The sequence below is a fragment of the Pristiophorus japonicus genome, chromosome 20, assembly GCF_044704955.1.
Source record: "Pristiophorus japonicus isolate sPriJap1 chromosome 20, sPriJap1.hap1, whole genome shotgun sequence".
Classification (NCBI taxonomy): Eukaryota; Metazoa; Chordata; class Chondrichthyes; family Pristiophoridae; genus Pristiophorus; species Pristiophorus japonicus.
In genome coordinates, this window is record NC_091996.1 from 39,106,110 (window position 1) to 39,123,923 (window position 17,814).

General features: G+C 46.5%; 1 protein-coding gene across 3 annotated transcripts in view; it reads right to left on the minus strand.

Annotated features, from left to right (window-relative positions):
* Positions 1-17,814, minus strand: part of stxbp1a (syntaxin binding protein 1a) — a 148,659-nt gene that overhangs the window by 38,665 nt on the left and 92,180 nt on the right. For all 3 annotated transcript variants that reach the window (XM_070862785.1, XM_070862784.1, XM_070862782.1), the window contains 5 exons: positions 16,708-16,784; positions 14,473-14,551; positions 13,465-13,568; positions 2,945-3,093; positions 1,214-1,298 (listed from right to left, as the gene is read on the minus strand). In XM_070862785.1, the coding sequence (XP_070718886.1) occupies positions 1,214-1,298; positions 2,945-3,093; positions 13,465-13,568; positions 14,473-14,551; positions 16,708-16,784 (494 nt within the window). The remainder of the gene's footprint in view (positions 1-1,213; positions 1,299-2,944; positions 3,094-13,464; positions 13,569-14,472; positions 14,552-16,707; positions 16,785-17,814) is intronic.

A 17,814-nucleotide genomic window follows, 5' to 3' on the forward strand; every position in this document is an offset into this window, starting at 1 on the left:
AAGTTCTTTTGCCCAAGTTTGGTCACAGCGGTGACCCGTAGATAGGGTAAAAAAAAACGGCGAGGAAAAATCTGTTGGTGCAGCCCTTGGAAATGGCGGTGAGTATGAAAACCTGCAAAAAATGCAAATCAAAGTTTATTTTTAAATTCTTTTGCAGCGATTCACTAGAAAAGGGTCTGGTGAATGTTTTGCGATTTTTAAATTTTTTGGAAAGGTATTTTTTTGTGTTTTCCCCTCCCTGGGCCCAACTCACAGCGGTATCGGCCGTGGAGAAAAGTTGCAGAAAATTCGCGGTTTCCGCCGCGAATCCTCATGCAACGCCGATTTTTCCCGCCGGGCGGATTTTTCCCATTTTTTTCCCGAATCTTCCGCCTCCAAATCATAGCGGAGTCTTAGCGGTTCTTTTGGCGGCAAGAACCTGCTATGACCCAAACCCGGAATTTCCACTGAGAATATTGCGAAGTGTTGTTAAATTGCGAACTAGAGTTCTGAAGGAAAGTATTGCCCTTAATAGGCTGGGAGTTGCCACAGGCAGATCGTGGAAAAGGATATTTGCATCTGATTTTATCTACTGATTTCTACTAAAAACAGTTTAAAAAAAAATATTTGAATCAATCCTCAAATATGTTTATGTTTAAATATACAGGTGTCGTGTCGAGAATCTGAACACCTCCTCAGTGGGGCCTGTCCGAACGACGACAACTCTTTAGCGGGGCCCGCCCGATGACATCCTCCTCGACGGGGCTGGACGGCCCGAACAGCCCCTCAGTGAGAATTCCTCCCCCACCCCCCTTTCCTGATGTTCCAAAATCCGGAAATACCTGAACCTGGGCTCGAGTGTTTCCGGATTCGTGACATCAGAAAGCAAATCGAAAGTCCGGGAAAGCCTGGAATCCGGAACGGCCTCGCTCCCGAGGGCTCTGGATTTTAGGTGCTGCACCTGTATAACGAGCTTTTAAGCCGTGTAGATTGGAAGTAGCTGATCAATGAATGGAATTTTCTCACTTTGACCGAATAGGAAGCCAGCACCCCTGAGCCATTTTGTTGTTGTGGAAGAGGTGCATTCTCACGATGCATTAGAATCATAGAAAGAATTGTAGAAATTTACGGCCATTGTGTCTGCGTCGGCTGGAAAAGAGCTAGCCACTGGATGTGACAAGTCGGCTATTAAAGCAGAACCATTTCTACCTCTCGTTATGTGTAAAACACTTACCTCGCCCATAGTTGGATCGTCAGCTTTGTATGCATCTAGTTTGTCTTGCACCAGCTGTGCAAGCATGGCGTTCTCTTTATAATCACTGGGAATGGAAAAGGCAGCACATTATTGGAGAGATACCCACACAACAGGTTTTCAATAAATCTCTTACTTTTCAAAGTAGCAGGGCTGCAGTTGGGAATTACATTACAAACATTTTACAAAACAGTAAATCCTCTTAATGACTGTGCCTCTCTTTTGACATTTTCTTCAAACTTTGACACAATTTAGATTAGATTTTGCAGATCGGAGCCCTTGGTGCAGCTGAACAACTTGAATTAGATCCATCAAACAATACTGTGCATCTGGCTGATCAGACAATGCGCGTGTGTGTCTCTCTGTAGGTCTATATGTAACTGAGCGGATTTGACAGACCTGCCCTCTGAATTTTCTACCTGTGAAGTGTTTTCCCCCTCCTTGAGTGTGCCAACTTTCCATAACAAAATTACAATTCAACCAGGGCATCAGGACACAGCATAGCGACTTATGAATGAATTGTAGCACTGGCTGGCCTCCAGTCCAGATAGTTTGAAATGGTTCCATCCATGATGGCCTGCGGTTTCCATGAGATTCCTTACGGCATGAAAAAGCATGGAGCAAGAACACACCATATGGGCTGCTAAGCCCACTCCTTCCACAGTCCATGTCCAATCTGTCGTATCATGGACTCCCCTACCTAATCTCCTGATGAAACTGTCTGCATAAATACTCACTGATATGAAAAGAGAGCTAAGAAAATCTCAGGAATATTTACCCATCCCCATTTCCTTCATTCAATCACAGCCCACTGCTCTCCAAAGGCAATTAGGGTTTAACTTCAGTTACGCCCGGTCTGGGGGAGGTAACCGAGGCGAGGTGGGGCTTCGTGCGCCCGGCGCGGAGGTCCCGCCCCGGCCGCGGAATTCGGGTTACCGCCCCTCACAGGAAGTGGATGCAATGTCGCGTGCTCCACTTCCTTTTGGGGAGGGTTCGGGGGCGTTACGTGGTCTCTCCGCATAGTGCTTGTGCGTTTCAATGCCCTTCCCATTCCGCTGAAGGGGAAGGATGCTGCAAACTCTGCAGGCCTGCACTGAGACACCAGGACTACAGGGTGCCGTGGTCACAGCCCGGCACCGAGACGGAGTACCGGGCCGCATGATCGTGGGCCAGACCCCGCGAAAAGAGCGGGCAACCATCCGACCAGTAGGGGGCGGGGGGAATAAAAGATGGCGGCGTGTGGCGCAGCGCACCTCCCCTATAACGTTCGCCAGGCGATGGGTGAACGGCCCAGTTTGCGACCTGCGAGGCTGGTGTTGACATCGCTCTCAGTGGCCTCATGGGGCGCTGGCCAATTTCTGTTGCGGGACGAAAAGGGGTCGGTGCATATGGCGATGACATCATCGGCGGAGGTGCAGTGGCCCGGGGTGCTACTGGCGGGGATGCGGTGCTACCATTTTCGTGTCTCCACTAACTCCCGCGGCAGCCTGTAGCACCCCGTTAATGCTTCACAGAAGCGCTAACAGGAGGCGCAGAACAGGGGAATTTTGGTCCAATATTCCTCCCCTCCGCCTTCCATTCCCACTAGCACCTATATTCAAAGCGGGTCCCTTTTCCAATACTGTTCGGTGAGCATCAGGGCTAGCCTCACTGTGGGATGCAACAGCCTGCTAGGTAAAATGACAGGGGCATCTTTAACAAAGGTGCTCTTACCCCCTGTATCTGACTGCTGGGTACTCTTTCAGTGTGGCACAGAGGGTTGCAATCTGCTCTGCCAATCGTTCCATGAGAGGGTTTCGCATCTGTGTCTTGTGGGGGCTGTAGAAGCTCTGGAATGCATCTGGTACATCCAGGGAGTAAACCTGAAACACAGGAAACCACTGATTAACTCGGGAGCCTATAGATCAGGACGCAGCAATGACATTTTATTCACAAAGTGTGGTCTGGTTGACAATGAGAGGGCAGACCAATTCCTAAACTAGTATCTGTATGGCACTGCACAAGCAGTCTCGCCATCACAAAGCTGCAGAATGTGGTGCCCCTGTGTGCGGCTGATCGTCAATCAATATGATAATCCGACAAGAGTCAGACCTAACGCCAGCTCAAACTGAGCATGTGCAGTTAGTCTATTCTGCGAGTGCCTTGCCCACTACAATCCACTTGTAAATGTAAAATCAGGTCAAACGACTTGATCAATATAGGTTTGTTTTTTTAAAAACAGCCATTTCACTTCCTGTACTATGTGCGCGTTTAGTTAAAAACCTGAATAATAACAGGGCAAACCCATGCTAACGTAAGCCGTTGGTATAAAGAAAGCAAAAGACTGCAGTGAGCAGAAACCCATCTGTTCATGGTCATGTGACTGGTTTCCTCATCGAATTGGAAGAATCTTCTGTTTGACAGATGGCCCTCGCAATCCTGGGAGCGAGGTTCTAATTGGTCAGCCGGCTGTAAGCACAGATATTTGCTGCAACAAACCATCACTGAGCCACTCAGCGGAGTGAGACAGCCTTGCACTAAATTATACACAACATGGATTGTGAAACTCAGCAGGGTCAGGAGCATTAAGAGATTGAGACAAAGCTAGTAAACGCAGTGAGGCCAGTGCTGTCAGTTCACTTCTCGAACATTTCTGCCACATTGAGACACATTCTTTACTCTGTTAGATAACATCCACAAAAAACAGATATAATTAAAAGGCAGTGCAGGATAAGTACAAAGTGCACAAACAAGCCATCCATATTTAGTGCTGATCTAGGACTTGCATCAATCCAAAATTCGATCCATAACCTTTAATATGTCTTTAGCAATCAAAGTACAGTTTGTCCTCAGGAAACTTTACTCAATAAGGAACTTATGCAGCAATCAGCATGGTCAGTTCAAAAGGTGAGTATACTTCTCCTTTTGAGACCTGGAGTTAATGGGGTCGATATTCACTGCCTTCGCCTGGCGTTAGCGGGGCCGTCAATGGATTCAAAATGGGGTAGGCTCCATTTTGGAAGGGGCCTATCACCGGGTGCCCAATGTGTCCGCCTGTTTCAGGCGACAGGCCTCTTTAATATGGAAAGTGGGGGGTTCTATGATTGAGATCAGAACTGGTCAGCGCCTGCGCTGTGCACACTGACCAGTTCCATAGGCGATGCTGCTGAAGAGGCCCGCCAAAAGTCAGTGTCGAATTATTTATGTAGGCCGCGGAGGAGCAGGAGTGCTCCTCTGGGGCCCAGAAAAATATTCTGGGCAACGTACCTTGCCTACAGCCACCTTGGGGCGCGATCTTCAGGCCTCAGTTCAGCGAGCTGCATCGGGACACCTGATTGGTGCCCCGCAGTTTCCTTGCCAAATTTAAAGGAGACGGGGCGGTCCATCGACGGAACGTGCAGCTAACTACCGCGCTCCGTCAGTTGGTTACCCAAAAGTCAAAATCAAAAGATTGGGCAAGCTGGGATTGTTCTCCTCGGAGCAGAAAAGGTTAAGGGACGATCTAACAGAGAGTCTCTTCAGCACTATCGGCTATGAACTGGTCTGAGTGTGCACACGCAGGCACTGACCAGTTCTGATCTAAAACAGTAATCGGGGTCATAGTTACATCATAGAACCCCCATTTTCACATTCAAAATGATGAGGTGTTTTGCTAGAGCAAGTAGTGAGAACTATTTCCTCTGGCAAGGGGGTCGGTAACAAGAGGTCAAAGATTTCAAAGAACTAGAAGGAGAAATGAGGTTGAAATTTCTTCTCATAGAGGGTTGTTAAGGTTTGCAGTGGTGGAGCAGAATCCATAGTAACTTTCAAAAGGCAATTGGACATGCGCTTGAAGATGAGAATTTGCAGGTTATAGGTGTTATGTATGTATGTAAACAGGTGTAAAAGGCAGTCTACCATGCTGCTTCCTCACTCTGGAGTTACATTAAAGAGACCAAGGTCACAACAATTTGAGCTTACAATATACAGTCTTGTGGAGCTATTCTGAACATAACAATTGGCGACGAGTAACAGATCACGAACTTTCATGCGGTTATGGCTGCCGTTGGTATTTTTGAGAGATTTGTTGAGGGTGATGATTGGGAAGCCTTCGTTGAGCATCTTGACCAGTACTTCGTGGCCAACGAGCTGGAAAAGGCAGAAACCGCGGTCAAACGCAAGGCGATTCTCCTCACCGTTTGCGGGTCCACAATATATGGCCTCATTAAAAATCTGCTAGCACCGATGAAACCAACAGAGAAGACATATGAAGAGCTGTGCATGCTGGTTCGGGAACACCTCAATCCGAAGGAGAGCATCTCAATGGCCAGGTTTCGCTTTTATACGCACCACCGCTCCGAGGGCCAGGACGTGGCGAGCTATGTCGCCGACCTAAGATGCCTTGTGGGACCGTGCGTATTTGCTGGATTTTTGGGGGAAGTGTTGGCGGACTTTTTCATGCTTGGAATCGACCATGAGGTCATTCTTCACAAACTGCTGTGTGCTGAATCCCTAGGTCTGAGCAAGGCCATCACAATAGCCTAGGCTTTTATGTCCACGAACGATAACACTAAACAGATACTATTGCAGCATCGAAGCTCACCGGCAAGTACTGTGCATAAAATAATGCCTTCAGCAGGCAGAACTGTACATGGCAGGGCCTACACGCCCGCAGGGGCCAGACCGAGGATTACTCAAGAGTCCACCGAAGGGCATGAATGTGAATCCATTAGCACCGTGTTGGTGCTGCGGGGGTAATCATCGAGCCCATCAATGTCGATTCAAGCACTATGTGTGCAAGGGCTGTGGAACAATGGGGCACCTCCTGCGACTCACCACGTGGCAGAGTCGGCCGAAGATGTCCGATCCGGCGCGGATCACGCTGAACGAATAAGAGAGGCAACTCAACCCGAGGCTGAAGAGGAAGTGTATGGGGTACACACCTTCACCACCAAAAGCCCTCCAATAATGTTAAAAGTCAAATTAAACGGCATTCCAGTTTCCATGGAATTGGACATGGGGGTGAGTCAGTCAATTATGAGCCAGAAGGCTTTTGAGAAAGTGGGGCAACAAGGCACAAAGGCCAAATCTAAGCCCGATCCACACCAAGCTGTGCACTTACACCAAAGAGCTCATACCAGTCATTGGCACTGCGGCAGTGAAGGTATCGTACGATGGAGCTGTGCATGATTTATCACTATAGATTGAACCAGGCGATAGCCCAACATTGTTCGGCAGAAGCTGGCTAGGAAAGATCCGATGGAACTGAGAATACATCAAAGCACTGTCTTCGATGGATGACGCCTCATGTGCCGAAGTGCTAAACAAATTCCCGTCGTTATTCGAGCCAGGCATCTGCAACTTCACAGGTGCCAAAGTGCAGATCCACCTAGTCCCTGATGCACGGCCCGTTCATCACAAGGCCCGAACGAGAGAAAGTCGAGATCGAGCTGGACAGACTTCAAAGAGAGGGGATCATATCGCCAGTTGAGTTCAACGAGTGGGCCAGTCCAATGGTTCTGATGTTGAAAAGCGATGGGACAATCAGAATCTGTGGAGACTACAAGGTAATGATCAACCGAGTCTCGTTACAGGACCAGTACCCACTACCCAAAGCGGATGACCTGTTCGCAACGCTAGCAGGGGGGAAGTCGTTCACTAAGCTGGATCTAACCTCTGCTTACATGACACAGGAGCTGGCTGAACCTTCGAAAAAATTGACGTGCACCAACACGCACAAAGGACTGTTCATATACCACACATGACTTTTTGTGATTTGCTCAGCTGCGATAATCTTCCAGAGGAACATGGAGAGTCTGCTGAAATCAGTTCCGTGCACCGTGGTGTTTCAAGACGACATCTTGATCACTGGCCGCAACACCACCAAAAACTTGCACAACCTGGAAGAGGTTCTCAAGCGACTGGACAGAGTGGGACTCAGGCCAACATCACTACTACTGTTTGGAGGTCTGTACACAACTCCCACTAACGTTTTTTGTCCTTTGGTATTCTGCAGCTCTACCCATATAGATTCCACATCATCCAAGCTAATGTCCTTCCGAACTATTGCCTTAATTTGCTCCTTAACCAGCAATGCTACCCCACCTCCTTTTCCTTTTATTCTATCTTTCCTGAATGTTGAATACCCCTGGATGTTGAGTTCCCAGCCCTGATCATCCTGGAGCCACGTCTCCGTTTTCATGACGCCAGAGGTCGAATTTCTGGGGAGAAAGATTGCGGCGGGCGGCATCAGACCCACGGACTCCAAGACGGAGGCCATCAAGAATGCATCCAGACCACAGAATGTGACGGAGCTGTGTTCATTCCTGGGACAACTCAACTATTTTGGTAACTTTCTATTGGGGTTGAGCACTTTGCTGGAACCATTGCATTTATTGCTACGCAAGGGTGATGACTGGGTTTGGGGTAAATCTCAAGAGACAGCCTTTAACAAGGCCAGAAACCTGCTATGTTCTAACAAGTTACTTGTATTGTATGACTCGTGTAAACGTTTAGTACTAGCTTGTGATGCATCTTCGTACAGGGTCAGGTGTATGTTACAGCAAGCCAATGGGTCAGGCAAACTGCAACCGGTTGCATATGCATCCAGAAGCTTATCCAAGGCTGAAAGAGCCTACAGTATGGTTGAGAAAGGAGCATTAGCATGCGTATACGGGGTTAAGAAAATGCACCAATGCCTATTTGGGCTCTGGTTCGAGCTCGAAACCGACCACAAGCCGCTCATTTCACTGTTCTCAGAAAGCAAAGGTATAAACACCAATGCTTCATCCAGCATCCAAAGATGGGCACTAATGTTATCTGCGTATGATTATGTAATCTGCCACAGACCAGGCACGGAGAACTGTGCTGATGCCCTCAGTCGGCTACCATTGCCCACCACCGGGGTGGAAATGGCGCAACCCGCAGACTTGCTTCTTGTAATGGATGCTTTTGAGAGCAAGGGGTCACACGTTACGGCTCGCCAGATCAGAACCTGGACTAGCCAGGACCCGGTGCTATCACTAGTAAAAAGCTGCGTCCTCAATGGGAGCTGGTCGGCGATCCCAGGGGAAATGCAAGATGAAATTAAGCCGTTCCACCGATGCAACGTTGAAATGTCCATCCATTCGGACAGCCTCCTATGGGGGAATCATGTAGTTTTGCCAAAAAAAGGCAGGTAAACGTGACCTTCACAGTACCCACCCAGGCATGGTTATGATGAAGGCTATCGCCAGGTGGCAAGTTTGGTGGCCCAACACTGACTCGGAGTTGGTCATGTGTACACTAATGTAACACGTGATCACAGTTGAGCAATGCACCAAGGGAGGCCCCACTAAGTCTGTGGTCATGACCCTCCAAACCGTGGTCCAGGGACCACGTAGATTTTGCTGGCCTCTTTCTAGGAAAGATGTTCCTAGTAGCAGTGGATGCTTACTCTAAATGGATTGAATGTATAATAATGTCGTCATGTACATCCACTGCCACCATTGAAAACCTCTGAGTCATGTTCGCCACCCATGGTTTGCCCGACGTCCTTGTTAGTGATAATGGACCATGTTTCACCAGCTCGGAATTCAACGAGTTCATGACCCGCAATGGCATCGAGCATGCCAGGTCTGCGCTGTTTAAGCCCGCATCCAATGGTCAAGCAGAACGGGCAGTCCAAACCATCAAGCAGAGCTTGAAATGCGTGACGGACAATTCCCTGCAGACCCGGTTATCTCGGAATCTGCTCAGCTACCGCACACGACCCCACTCGCTTACCGGGGGTTCCCCCTGCAGAATTGCTAATGGAGAGAGCACTGAAAACAAGGCTCTCCTTAGTCCACCAGGATCTCAATGATCATGTAGAAACCTGCGTCACCGGCATAACATGTACCGCGATCACGCGGCTGTATCGCGTGACATTGAGGTTAATGACCCTGTGTTTGTTCTTAATTACGATCATGGTCCCAAATGGGTTGCAGGCACTGTGTTAGCCAAGGAGGGGAATAGAGTGTTTGTTGTCAAACTTTTGAATGAACAAACGTGCAGAAAGCACTTGGATCAGACCAAAGTACAGTTCACTGACATTCAAGAACAGTTTGAAGAGGACATTACCATCATTGATCCACCTACACACACCAAACCAGCAATCAACCTCGCGGTCAACCACGAGGATGAACCCACCATGCCCGACAGTCCGATCAGACCAGCCGCACCGCAGTGCAGCAATGATCCGACCGACTCACCCATGCCAGGACTTCAACTCAGGCGATCAACCCGGGAACGCAGAGCCCCGGATCACCTCAACTTGTAAATAACTTGTACATAAGACTTTGTGGGGAAATTATGTTATGTATGTAAACATTACCAATGTGTAAGACTTGCCACCAGGGGGGGGCATCTGTTGGAGACCCAAGGGTCACCTGCACATCTTAGGCAAGCAGGTATAAAAGGCAGACTACCATGCTGCCTCCTCACTCTGGAGTTACAATAAAGAGACCAAGGTCACAACAGTTTGAGCTTAAGGTATACAGTCTTGTGGAGTTATTCTGAACATAACAATAGGGAAAAAGCTGGGGTGTGGACAGCTCTTTCATAGACACGATGTGCCAAATGGTCGACTGTGCTGTAAAATTCTATGGCTCTGAGACTCCAATGAGTTTTAAAAATAAGGAGATTTCAAATATTAAAACAATGACAGAAGTCAACAGTACAAAGCAATATGGAGTTTCAATAAAACCCCCAAATTAAATGCAGTGCATGTGGGGAAGCAGAGGAAGAGATCAGCTCGAGAGAGAGAGTTGCGAAGGGGGCCATTAAAACTGTATTTGTTTTTAAAGTTGCGTCTACATTTGGTGCAGAACAGCTCTAGCTTGTAATTGGTAGGATCCCACCATTGGTGAGAATGCATGTGCCGGGAAATACTTTGCGAGGCAGTACTTTGTCTCTTTGGTTGGGTGAGTATCTTGATGTAGATCTGAGGTTCTCAACCTGGGGTTCGTGGGCCGCTGGGAGTCTGGAGAGTCTTTCCACGGGGGTCCGGGAAAAACCCCGAATCGATGGTGGTGAGCGAGCCGGTGTGGAGCGGCCGGTGCTGTTGAATGGGTGAGCAGCAGCTGTGCACTGCAGGAAGAAGGAGCAAGGGAAATAGACTATGGGCTGGCAGCAGCCACCATGCCTCCACCAGCAACAGGTCAGAGGCAGGAACACGCCTTTTGTCACTGAACATACTCACTGAAATAACTGGTTTCTCTCACTTTTGAAACACTTCTTGATCATGTCGTAACAGCTCTTTCACATTATAATCTTCACTTACAAGCCATAAACAGTGTACATCTGTCCGTAAATTCAAGCATTTGTGAATGTCTTGACTCATTTGGAGAAAGTCACACAAGGATTTAAAATGTAAAGAAGCCCTTGGGAGTTTTGAATGATCACAGCTTTCAGATAATTTGACCACAGATATGCAGTGCTGCCAGCCAAGATCAAACTTGCAAGATGCAGCTTTTTTGATATATAAAAGGACAAGGATCGGGAGCAGGGCCAGCTGTTTGGAGAGGAATTGACTGTCTGTAAAATAAAGATCCCATCCTGACTACCAGCTGGCTGCAGCAGCACCGGGATACGGCCAAAAAGTAGTCCCCATAGTTCGGACATACATTACATTAGATCTGTCTGTCCACGGTCAGGGGCTGGCCAAGCCGCACATCTGGCATAGTAATCTGGGCAGCACTTGAATACATTGAATAAGCAATGCATTTGTAATTTTTAAAAATCAGTGCTTTAAAATCACTTTCATTTTATACATACATACTTAAAGAATTTCCATTTTGTAAATGTCACCATAGCTATATTGCAATTCAATATCTTGGTTCAGTATCAATACAGTGCCAGCTGAGTCTGAAGGTTGTGGTTCAAGTTCATTCCAGAGACCTGAGCACACAAATCTAGACTGACACTGCAGTGCAGTACTGAGGGAGTGCTGCACTGTTGGAGGTGCCGTCTTTCAGATGAGACATTAAAACGAGGCCCTGTCTGCTCTCTCAGGTGGATGTAAAAGATCCCATGGCACTATTTCGAAGAAGAGCAGGGGAGTTATCCCCGGTGTCCTGGGGCCAATATTTATCCCCAATCAACATCACTAGAAAAAACAGATTATCTGGTCATTATCACAGTGCTGTTTGTGGGAGCGTGCTGTGCGCATCTTACGACAGTGACCACACTTCAAAAACTACTTCATTGGCTGTAAAGTGCTTTGGGACGTCCGATGGTCATGAAAGGTGCTATATAAATGCAAGTCTTTCTTTCTTTCAACAATAATTTAGGTGGGGGATCCGTGATTATTATCCAGTTGAAAAGGGTCCTTCAATCTGAAAAGTTTGAGAACCACTGCTATAGTTAAATGCCCGTCAGTAATGTTACACCAAGTCAAACATCAATCACGTGGCAAACATAGAAACATAGAAAATAGGTGCAGGAGTAGGCCATTCGGCTCTTCGAGCTTGCACCGCCATTCAATGAGTTCATGGCTGAACAGGCAACTTCAGTACCCCATTCCTGCTTTCTCGCCATACCCCTTGATCCCCCGAGTAGTAAGGATTACATCTAACTCCTTTTTGAATATATTTAGTGAATTGGCCTCAACAACTTTCTGTTGTAGAGAATTCCACAGGTTCACCACTCTCTGGGTGAAGAAGTTTCTCCTCATCTCAGTCCTAAATGGCTTACCCCTTATCCTTAGACTGTGACCCCTGGTTCTGGACTTCCCCAACATTGGGAACATTCTACCTGTCTAAATCCGTCAGAATTTTAAACGTTTCTATGAGATCCCCTCTCATTCTTCTGAACTCCAGTGAATACAAGCCCAGTTGATCCAGTCTTTCTTGATATGTCAGTCCCGCCATCCCGGGAATCAGTCTGGTGAACCTTCGCTGCACTCCCTCAATAGCAAGAATGTCCTTCCTCAAGTTAGGAGACCAAAACTGTACACAATACTCCAGGTGTGGCCTCACCAAGGCCCTGTACAACTGTAGTAACACCTCCCTGCCCCTGTACTCAAATCCCCTCGCTATGAAGGCCGATATGCCATTTGCTTTCTGAACCGCTTGCTGTACCTGCATGCCAACCTTCAATGACTGATGTACCATGACACCCAGGTCTCGTTGCACCTCCCCTTTTCCTAATCTGTCACCATTCAGATAATAGTCTGTCTCGCTGTTTTTACCACCAAAGTGGATAACCTCACATTTATCCACATTATACTTCATCTGCGATGCATTTGCCCACTCATCTAATCTATCCAAGTCACTCTGCAGCCTCATAGCATCCTCCTTGCAGCTCACACTGCCACCCAACTTAGTGTCATCTGCAAATTTGGAGATACTACATTTAATCCCCTCGTCTAAATCATTAATGTACAATGTAAACAGCTGGGGCCCAGCACAGAACCTTGCGGTACCCCACTAGTCACTGCCTGCCATTCCGAAAAGTACCCATTTACTCCTACTCTTTGCTTCCTGTCTGCCAACCAGTTCTCAATCCACGTCAGCACACTACCCCCAATCCCATGTGCTTTAACTTTGCACATTAATCTCTTGTGTGGGACCTTGTCGAAGGCCTTCTGAAAGTCCAAATACACCACATCAACTGGTTCTCCCGTGTCCACTCTACTGGAAACATCCTCAAAAAATTCCAGAAGATTTGTCAAGCATGATTTCGCTTTCACAAATCCATGCTGACTTGGACCTATCATGTCACCTCTTTCCAAATGCGATGCTATGACATCCTTAATAATTGATTCCATCATTTTACACACTACCGATGTCAGACTAACCAGTCTATAATTCCTTGTTTTCTCTCTCCCTACTTTTTTTAAAAAGTGGGGTTACATTGGCTACCCTCCACTCCATAGGAACTGATCCAGAGTCTATGGAATGTTAGAAAATGACTGTCAATGCATCCGCTATTTCCAAGGCCACCTCCTTAAGTACTCTGGGATGCAGTCCATCAGGCCCTGGGGATTTATCGGTCTTCAATCCCATCAATTTCCCCAACACAATTTCCCGACTAATAAGAATCTCCCTCAAATAATTCTCTCCCATTCCCTCCCCATCTCCATCACATACCTTACTGTTGCTCTGACAATGAAATTCAGACCTTTCAAAATACAAGTTAGCTAACAAATATAAACTTATTCCTTCAATTTAAAAAAATCCACCAGAGTTGCAACACTGGAAGATCTCGGCGGCAGCCCGTTACCCCTCCAGCGACTGCTGGATAAAATGTCTTACCTGTGATTCATATGGAAGAAATGCAATGTTGATCTCAGTGAGGGTTTTGATCACCTTCGATGTACGGGACTTTACCAACTCATTAAACAGCGGATCTGCACAGGCTGTGAAATGCAAAGGCAACATTTTTGAAGTTTCTCATTTGAATAGTAAGATCAATGTGAAAACAGTGAAATATGTGCAAATAGAAGCAGACGGTGAGACTGGGGGGGCATTTACAATCAACCTGCCACGCGCTGCTGTCTTTAGCTTTAAAATTTCCCCAGTACTTCCCACTGGGATTCCAACAAAAAAGGAAAAGTCATACATCCCATCAGATACAACATGGCCCTTGAAACAGTATGTAGCACATGACTACACTAGTGTGATTTATCAATGATCCCTTGCTTGGACGACCTTTTAGAATAGAAATTCAAATTTCTCAATGATGGTCCGATGAATTGCTTCAGAACTGTGAAATAATTACTTTTATTCCACCATCTGTGAATCATGAATATTATTATGTAACAATATTACAACAGCAGTCTATCAACCAGAAACATTTTCGGACTGATTGTAACCAAGCATTAGGACTTGGTCAATTTCCCATGATGTTGCACCAGGGGAGATATCTTTACCATTCAGCGACTGCATTTTGAAATAGAACAGGTCAGTTTCTCAAAGAGCCTTGAGTCTTGTAACTAACCTCAAAGTTGTCGTTATCACTTTCAAATGTCCTTTAGGGAGGGAAATCTGTCACCCTTACCCGGTCTGGCCTGTGTGTGACTCCAGACCCACAACAATGTGGTTGACTCTGAAACGGCCCAGCGAGCCATTCAGTTGTAACAAACCGCTACAAAAAACAGCGGTTCAAGAAGGCAGCTCACCACCACCTTCTCATGGGTAGTTAGGGATAGGCAATAAATGCCAGCCTTGCCCGCATCTTGGGAACGAATAAGCAAAAAGCTCTTAACTGGAAGCATCTCATATGAATAGAACACGTGTCTCTTTGATCATCTGTATACTCACAATCCGTGAAGAAGACGTGAGCTGCCTTGTACTTCGAGGAGGGAGCGTCCTTAAAATCATTGATCAGAGCACGCACAGACTGGAAAAATAAAATCTCTGTTAAGTAATGTTCATTTCAACAGGATGAACTATACTTCAACAAAAAAATCCTTCAACTAAATAGTTTAACTAAATAGGCCTATGCTCATTGGAGTTTAGACGAATGAGAGGTGACCTTATTGAAGTGTGTAAGATTCGGAGGGGGCTTGACAGGGGAGAGGCAGAGAGGCTCTTTCCCCTCGTGGGGGAATCTAGAACTAGGGGGCATGATTTCAGAATAAGGTGCCGCCCATCTAAACCAGAGATGAGGAGGAATTTCTTCTCTCAAAGGGTCGTGAATGTTTGGAATTCTCTGCCCCAGAGAGCTGTGGAGGCTGGGTCATTGAAGATAGACAGATTTTTGAGTGATAAGGGAATGAAGGGTTATGGGGAGCGGGCAGGGAAGTGGAGTTGAGGCCAGGATCAGATCAGCTATGATCTTATTGAATGGCGGAGCAGGCTCGAGTGGTCGTATGGCCGACTCCTGCTCCTATTTCTTATGTTCTATTTGCACTGATCACTCTGATAATCAGGTTATTGTTGCACGTGTAGAGTTAAGAAAATAAAGGAATGTTAGAGATACAACAATGTTGCTATTCACTTCTTGACTTGTGGTAAGCTGAGAGTTAAATGCTTTTCAATCAGTGCTGCACTCTACTCAGCCTGTTGATCGAATTTTTTCTCAACAAAAATTACTTTGATCGATTGAAGTGGGACAACCTGAAGGAGAGAGCCACACATGGTTCGGCATATAAAGGTAAATTCTGCTACATTTCCTACATCAGCTGTGGCCATTGTAACATCAGGATTTTCCAGTGAATAATTTCAATGTGTGCTTGGGTCCGACAAACTGAATTTGCAATGTTAACGGGGGCTCAGGTAATTCTCAAACTCTAGAATACGTGCACTCCAGTTTATTCCTGTTATTAGTGTATCTAGATTCTTACTTTAATTAGGGGAGATAGTGTGATCATTACTATCTATTTCCACCTCTGTAACCTTGCCCGCCTCCACTCAGTCCATCTACAAGTGTAACCAACATCTCTGCCGTGGTCACTTCAAGACTCAGTTAATCAGTTACTTCCTAGCCGGCCTCCCATTGTCAAACCTCCATCAACTTCAGCTCATTCAAAACTCTACTGCTCATCTCCTATCCCACGCTATGCCCCACTCACCAATCACCCCATTCCCTCGTCTGAACTATACTGACTCCCAGTCACCTAATGCTTCAAATTAAAAATGATTATTCTTATATTTAAATTCCTTCATGGCCTCTCCCTATCTGTAACCTCCTTCAGCTCTACACCCCACCCAAACTCTCCATTCCTCTGACTCGGGACTTTTGTGTTTGCCCTTCCTTTTGCTCCACCACTGGTGGCCGTGCCTTCAGCTCCAGAATCTGGAATTCCCTTCCTCAATCCCTTTGTGTCTTCATACCCAAGACTCTCCTTCAAACCCACCTCTTTGACCAAGCTTTTGGTATCCCCTTCCAATACCTCCTTATTTGGCTCAACATCCTTTCTTCCTTATACTTCCGTGAAGTGTTGTTGGATATTTTTCTACATTAAAGACGTTATATAAATGTTGGTTGTTGTCACTGTTGCTGTCCACCTTTGGTTTGCAAGTCCCATTGATACTTTTGATTCTGCTTTCATATTGTTACCTGAACTTAGGAAGGGTTTACACGACCAATGTGATGTCAGTATGGCCTAACACCAGTGCTTTTACCAGTACAATGGTACAAGGAACATGGCATATATCACATAGAATTACACAGAAACAGGCCATTTGGCCCAATTGGTCCGTGCCGGTGTTCATGCTCCACACGAGCCTCCTTCCACCCCTCTCCATCGAACCCTATCAGCCTGTCTTTCTATTCCTCATCACCTTGTATCTCTATAAGCTTGTCTGTGTTTGCCCAAGAGAAGGGCAAGTGATTTGTAATCACTCAGAAACCAGCATTTTCACTGCCTCTGGCACATTTTATGCGACAGTACAATACTTGGGCAGCAAACCTCGCTACATGGTGTAAGCATTTGACATTTGTAGCAAGTGGCAGTGAGCCAAATAAGTTGCCCTTGCAAAAGGCAAAGTAAATGCTGCAACCATTAAAATCAGTGATTGTATCTGCTAAGAGTGCTTAAAGCAGTGACTTACTTCTTCAGAGGGTGTGATGAGATAAACTGCTTCCAAACTGGGGAGTGGTTCTCTCCGTTTATTTATGTCTTCCACAACTTCACATAATCGTCATTGAGATGGAACAAAGAGAGAAGTTCATGTGAGCTAAGGTCACCACAAAAACAGTTGGAAAACATCTGACCCCAAGGTGAGGTGTGTGAGAATGTTTCATGGACAGAAGCTAATTTCAGGTTTAATTAATTGGCAGTCCAAATGTGTCATTATGAAAAGATGCCTTTCTCTCCTATCTCAGACTGAGCTGTAGTCCTTTAGAAGAAACCAAATACTATCTACCCAGTTATAGCAAGTAATCAGGAAGGCAAATGGAATGTTGGCCTTTATTGCAAGGGGGATGGAGTATAGAAGCAGAGAAGTCCTGCTACAACTGTACAGGGTATTGGTGAGGCCACACCTGGTATACTGCGTACAGTTTTGGTCTCCGTATTTAAGGAAGGATATACTTGCATTGGAGGCTGTTCAGTGAAGGTTCACTAGGTTGATTCCGGAGATGAGGGGGTTTATTTATGAAGGTAGGTTGAATAGGTTGGGCCTATACTCACTGGAGTTCATTAGAACGAGAGGTGATCTTATCGAAACATATAAGATAATGAGGGAGCTTGACAAGGTGGATGCAGGGAGGATGTTTCCACTCATAGGGGAGACTAGAACTAGGGGATATAGTCTGAGAGCGTCACCTGGAAAGAAGAGGGGGTGGAAAATTAAACATACGAAGTGATTATCTGCACGTATGTTTTCGTGCCCTTCTGTACATGTGTGGAGTGGACCCGGTCCATTTTTGCGCCGCGCGCTCGATCCGGTCGGGCACGCGCCGTACGAGATATGAGGAAGCTGCAAGTGGGCCGCGCCACGTGGTCGAGCCTGGAGCTGCTTCCATTGCCTCTCGAGGCGGAGCCTATTAGGCCTTAAACATAGGACCCATATCCCTCAAAATAAGTAGATAAATCATCTCTTGTGACATAGTACAATCTAAGCAAGTAATTCATGGGCTTCAGCTGGAACAGAGAAAGAAACAAAATGTCCTGGTGTTTTCCAGCTGTCCCACCAACGCCCTTCAACAACGTTGGA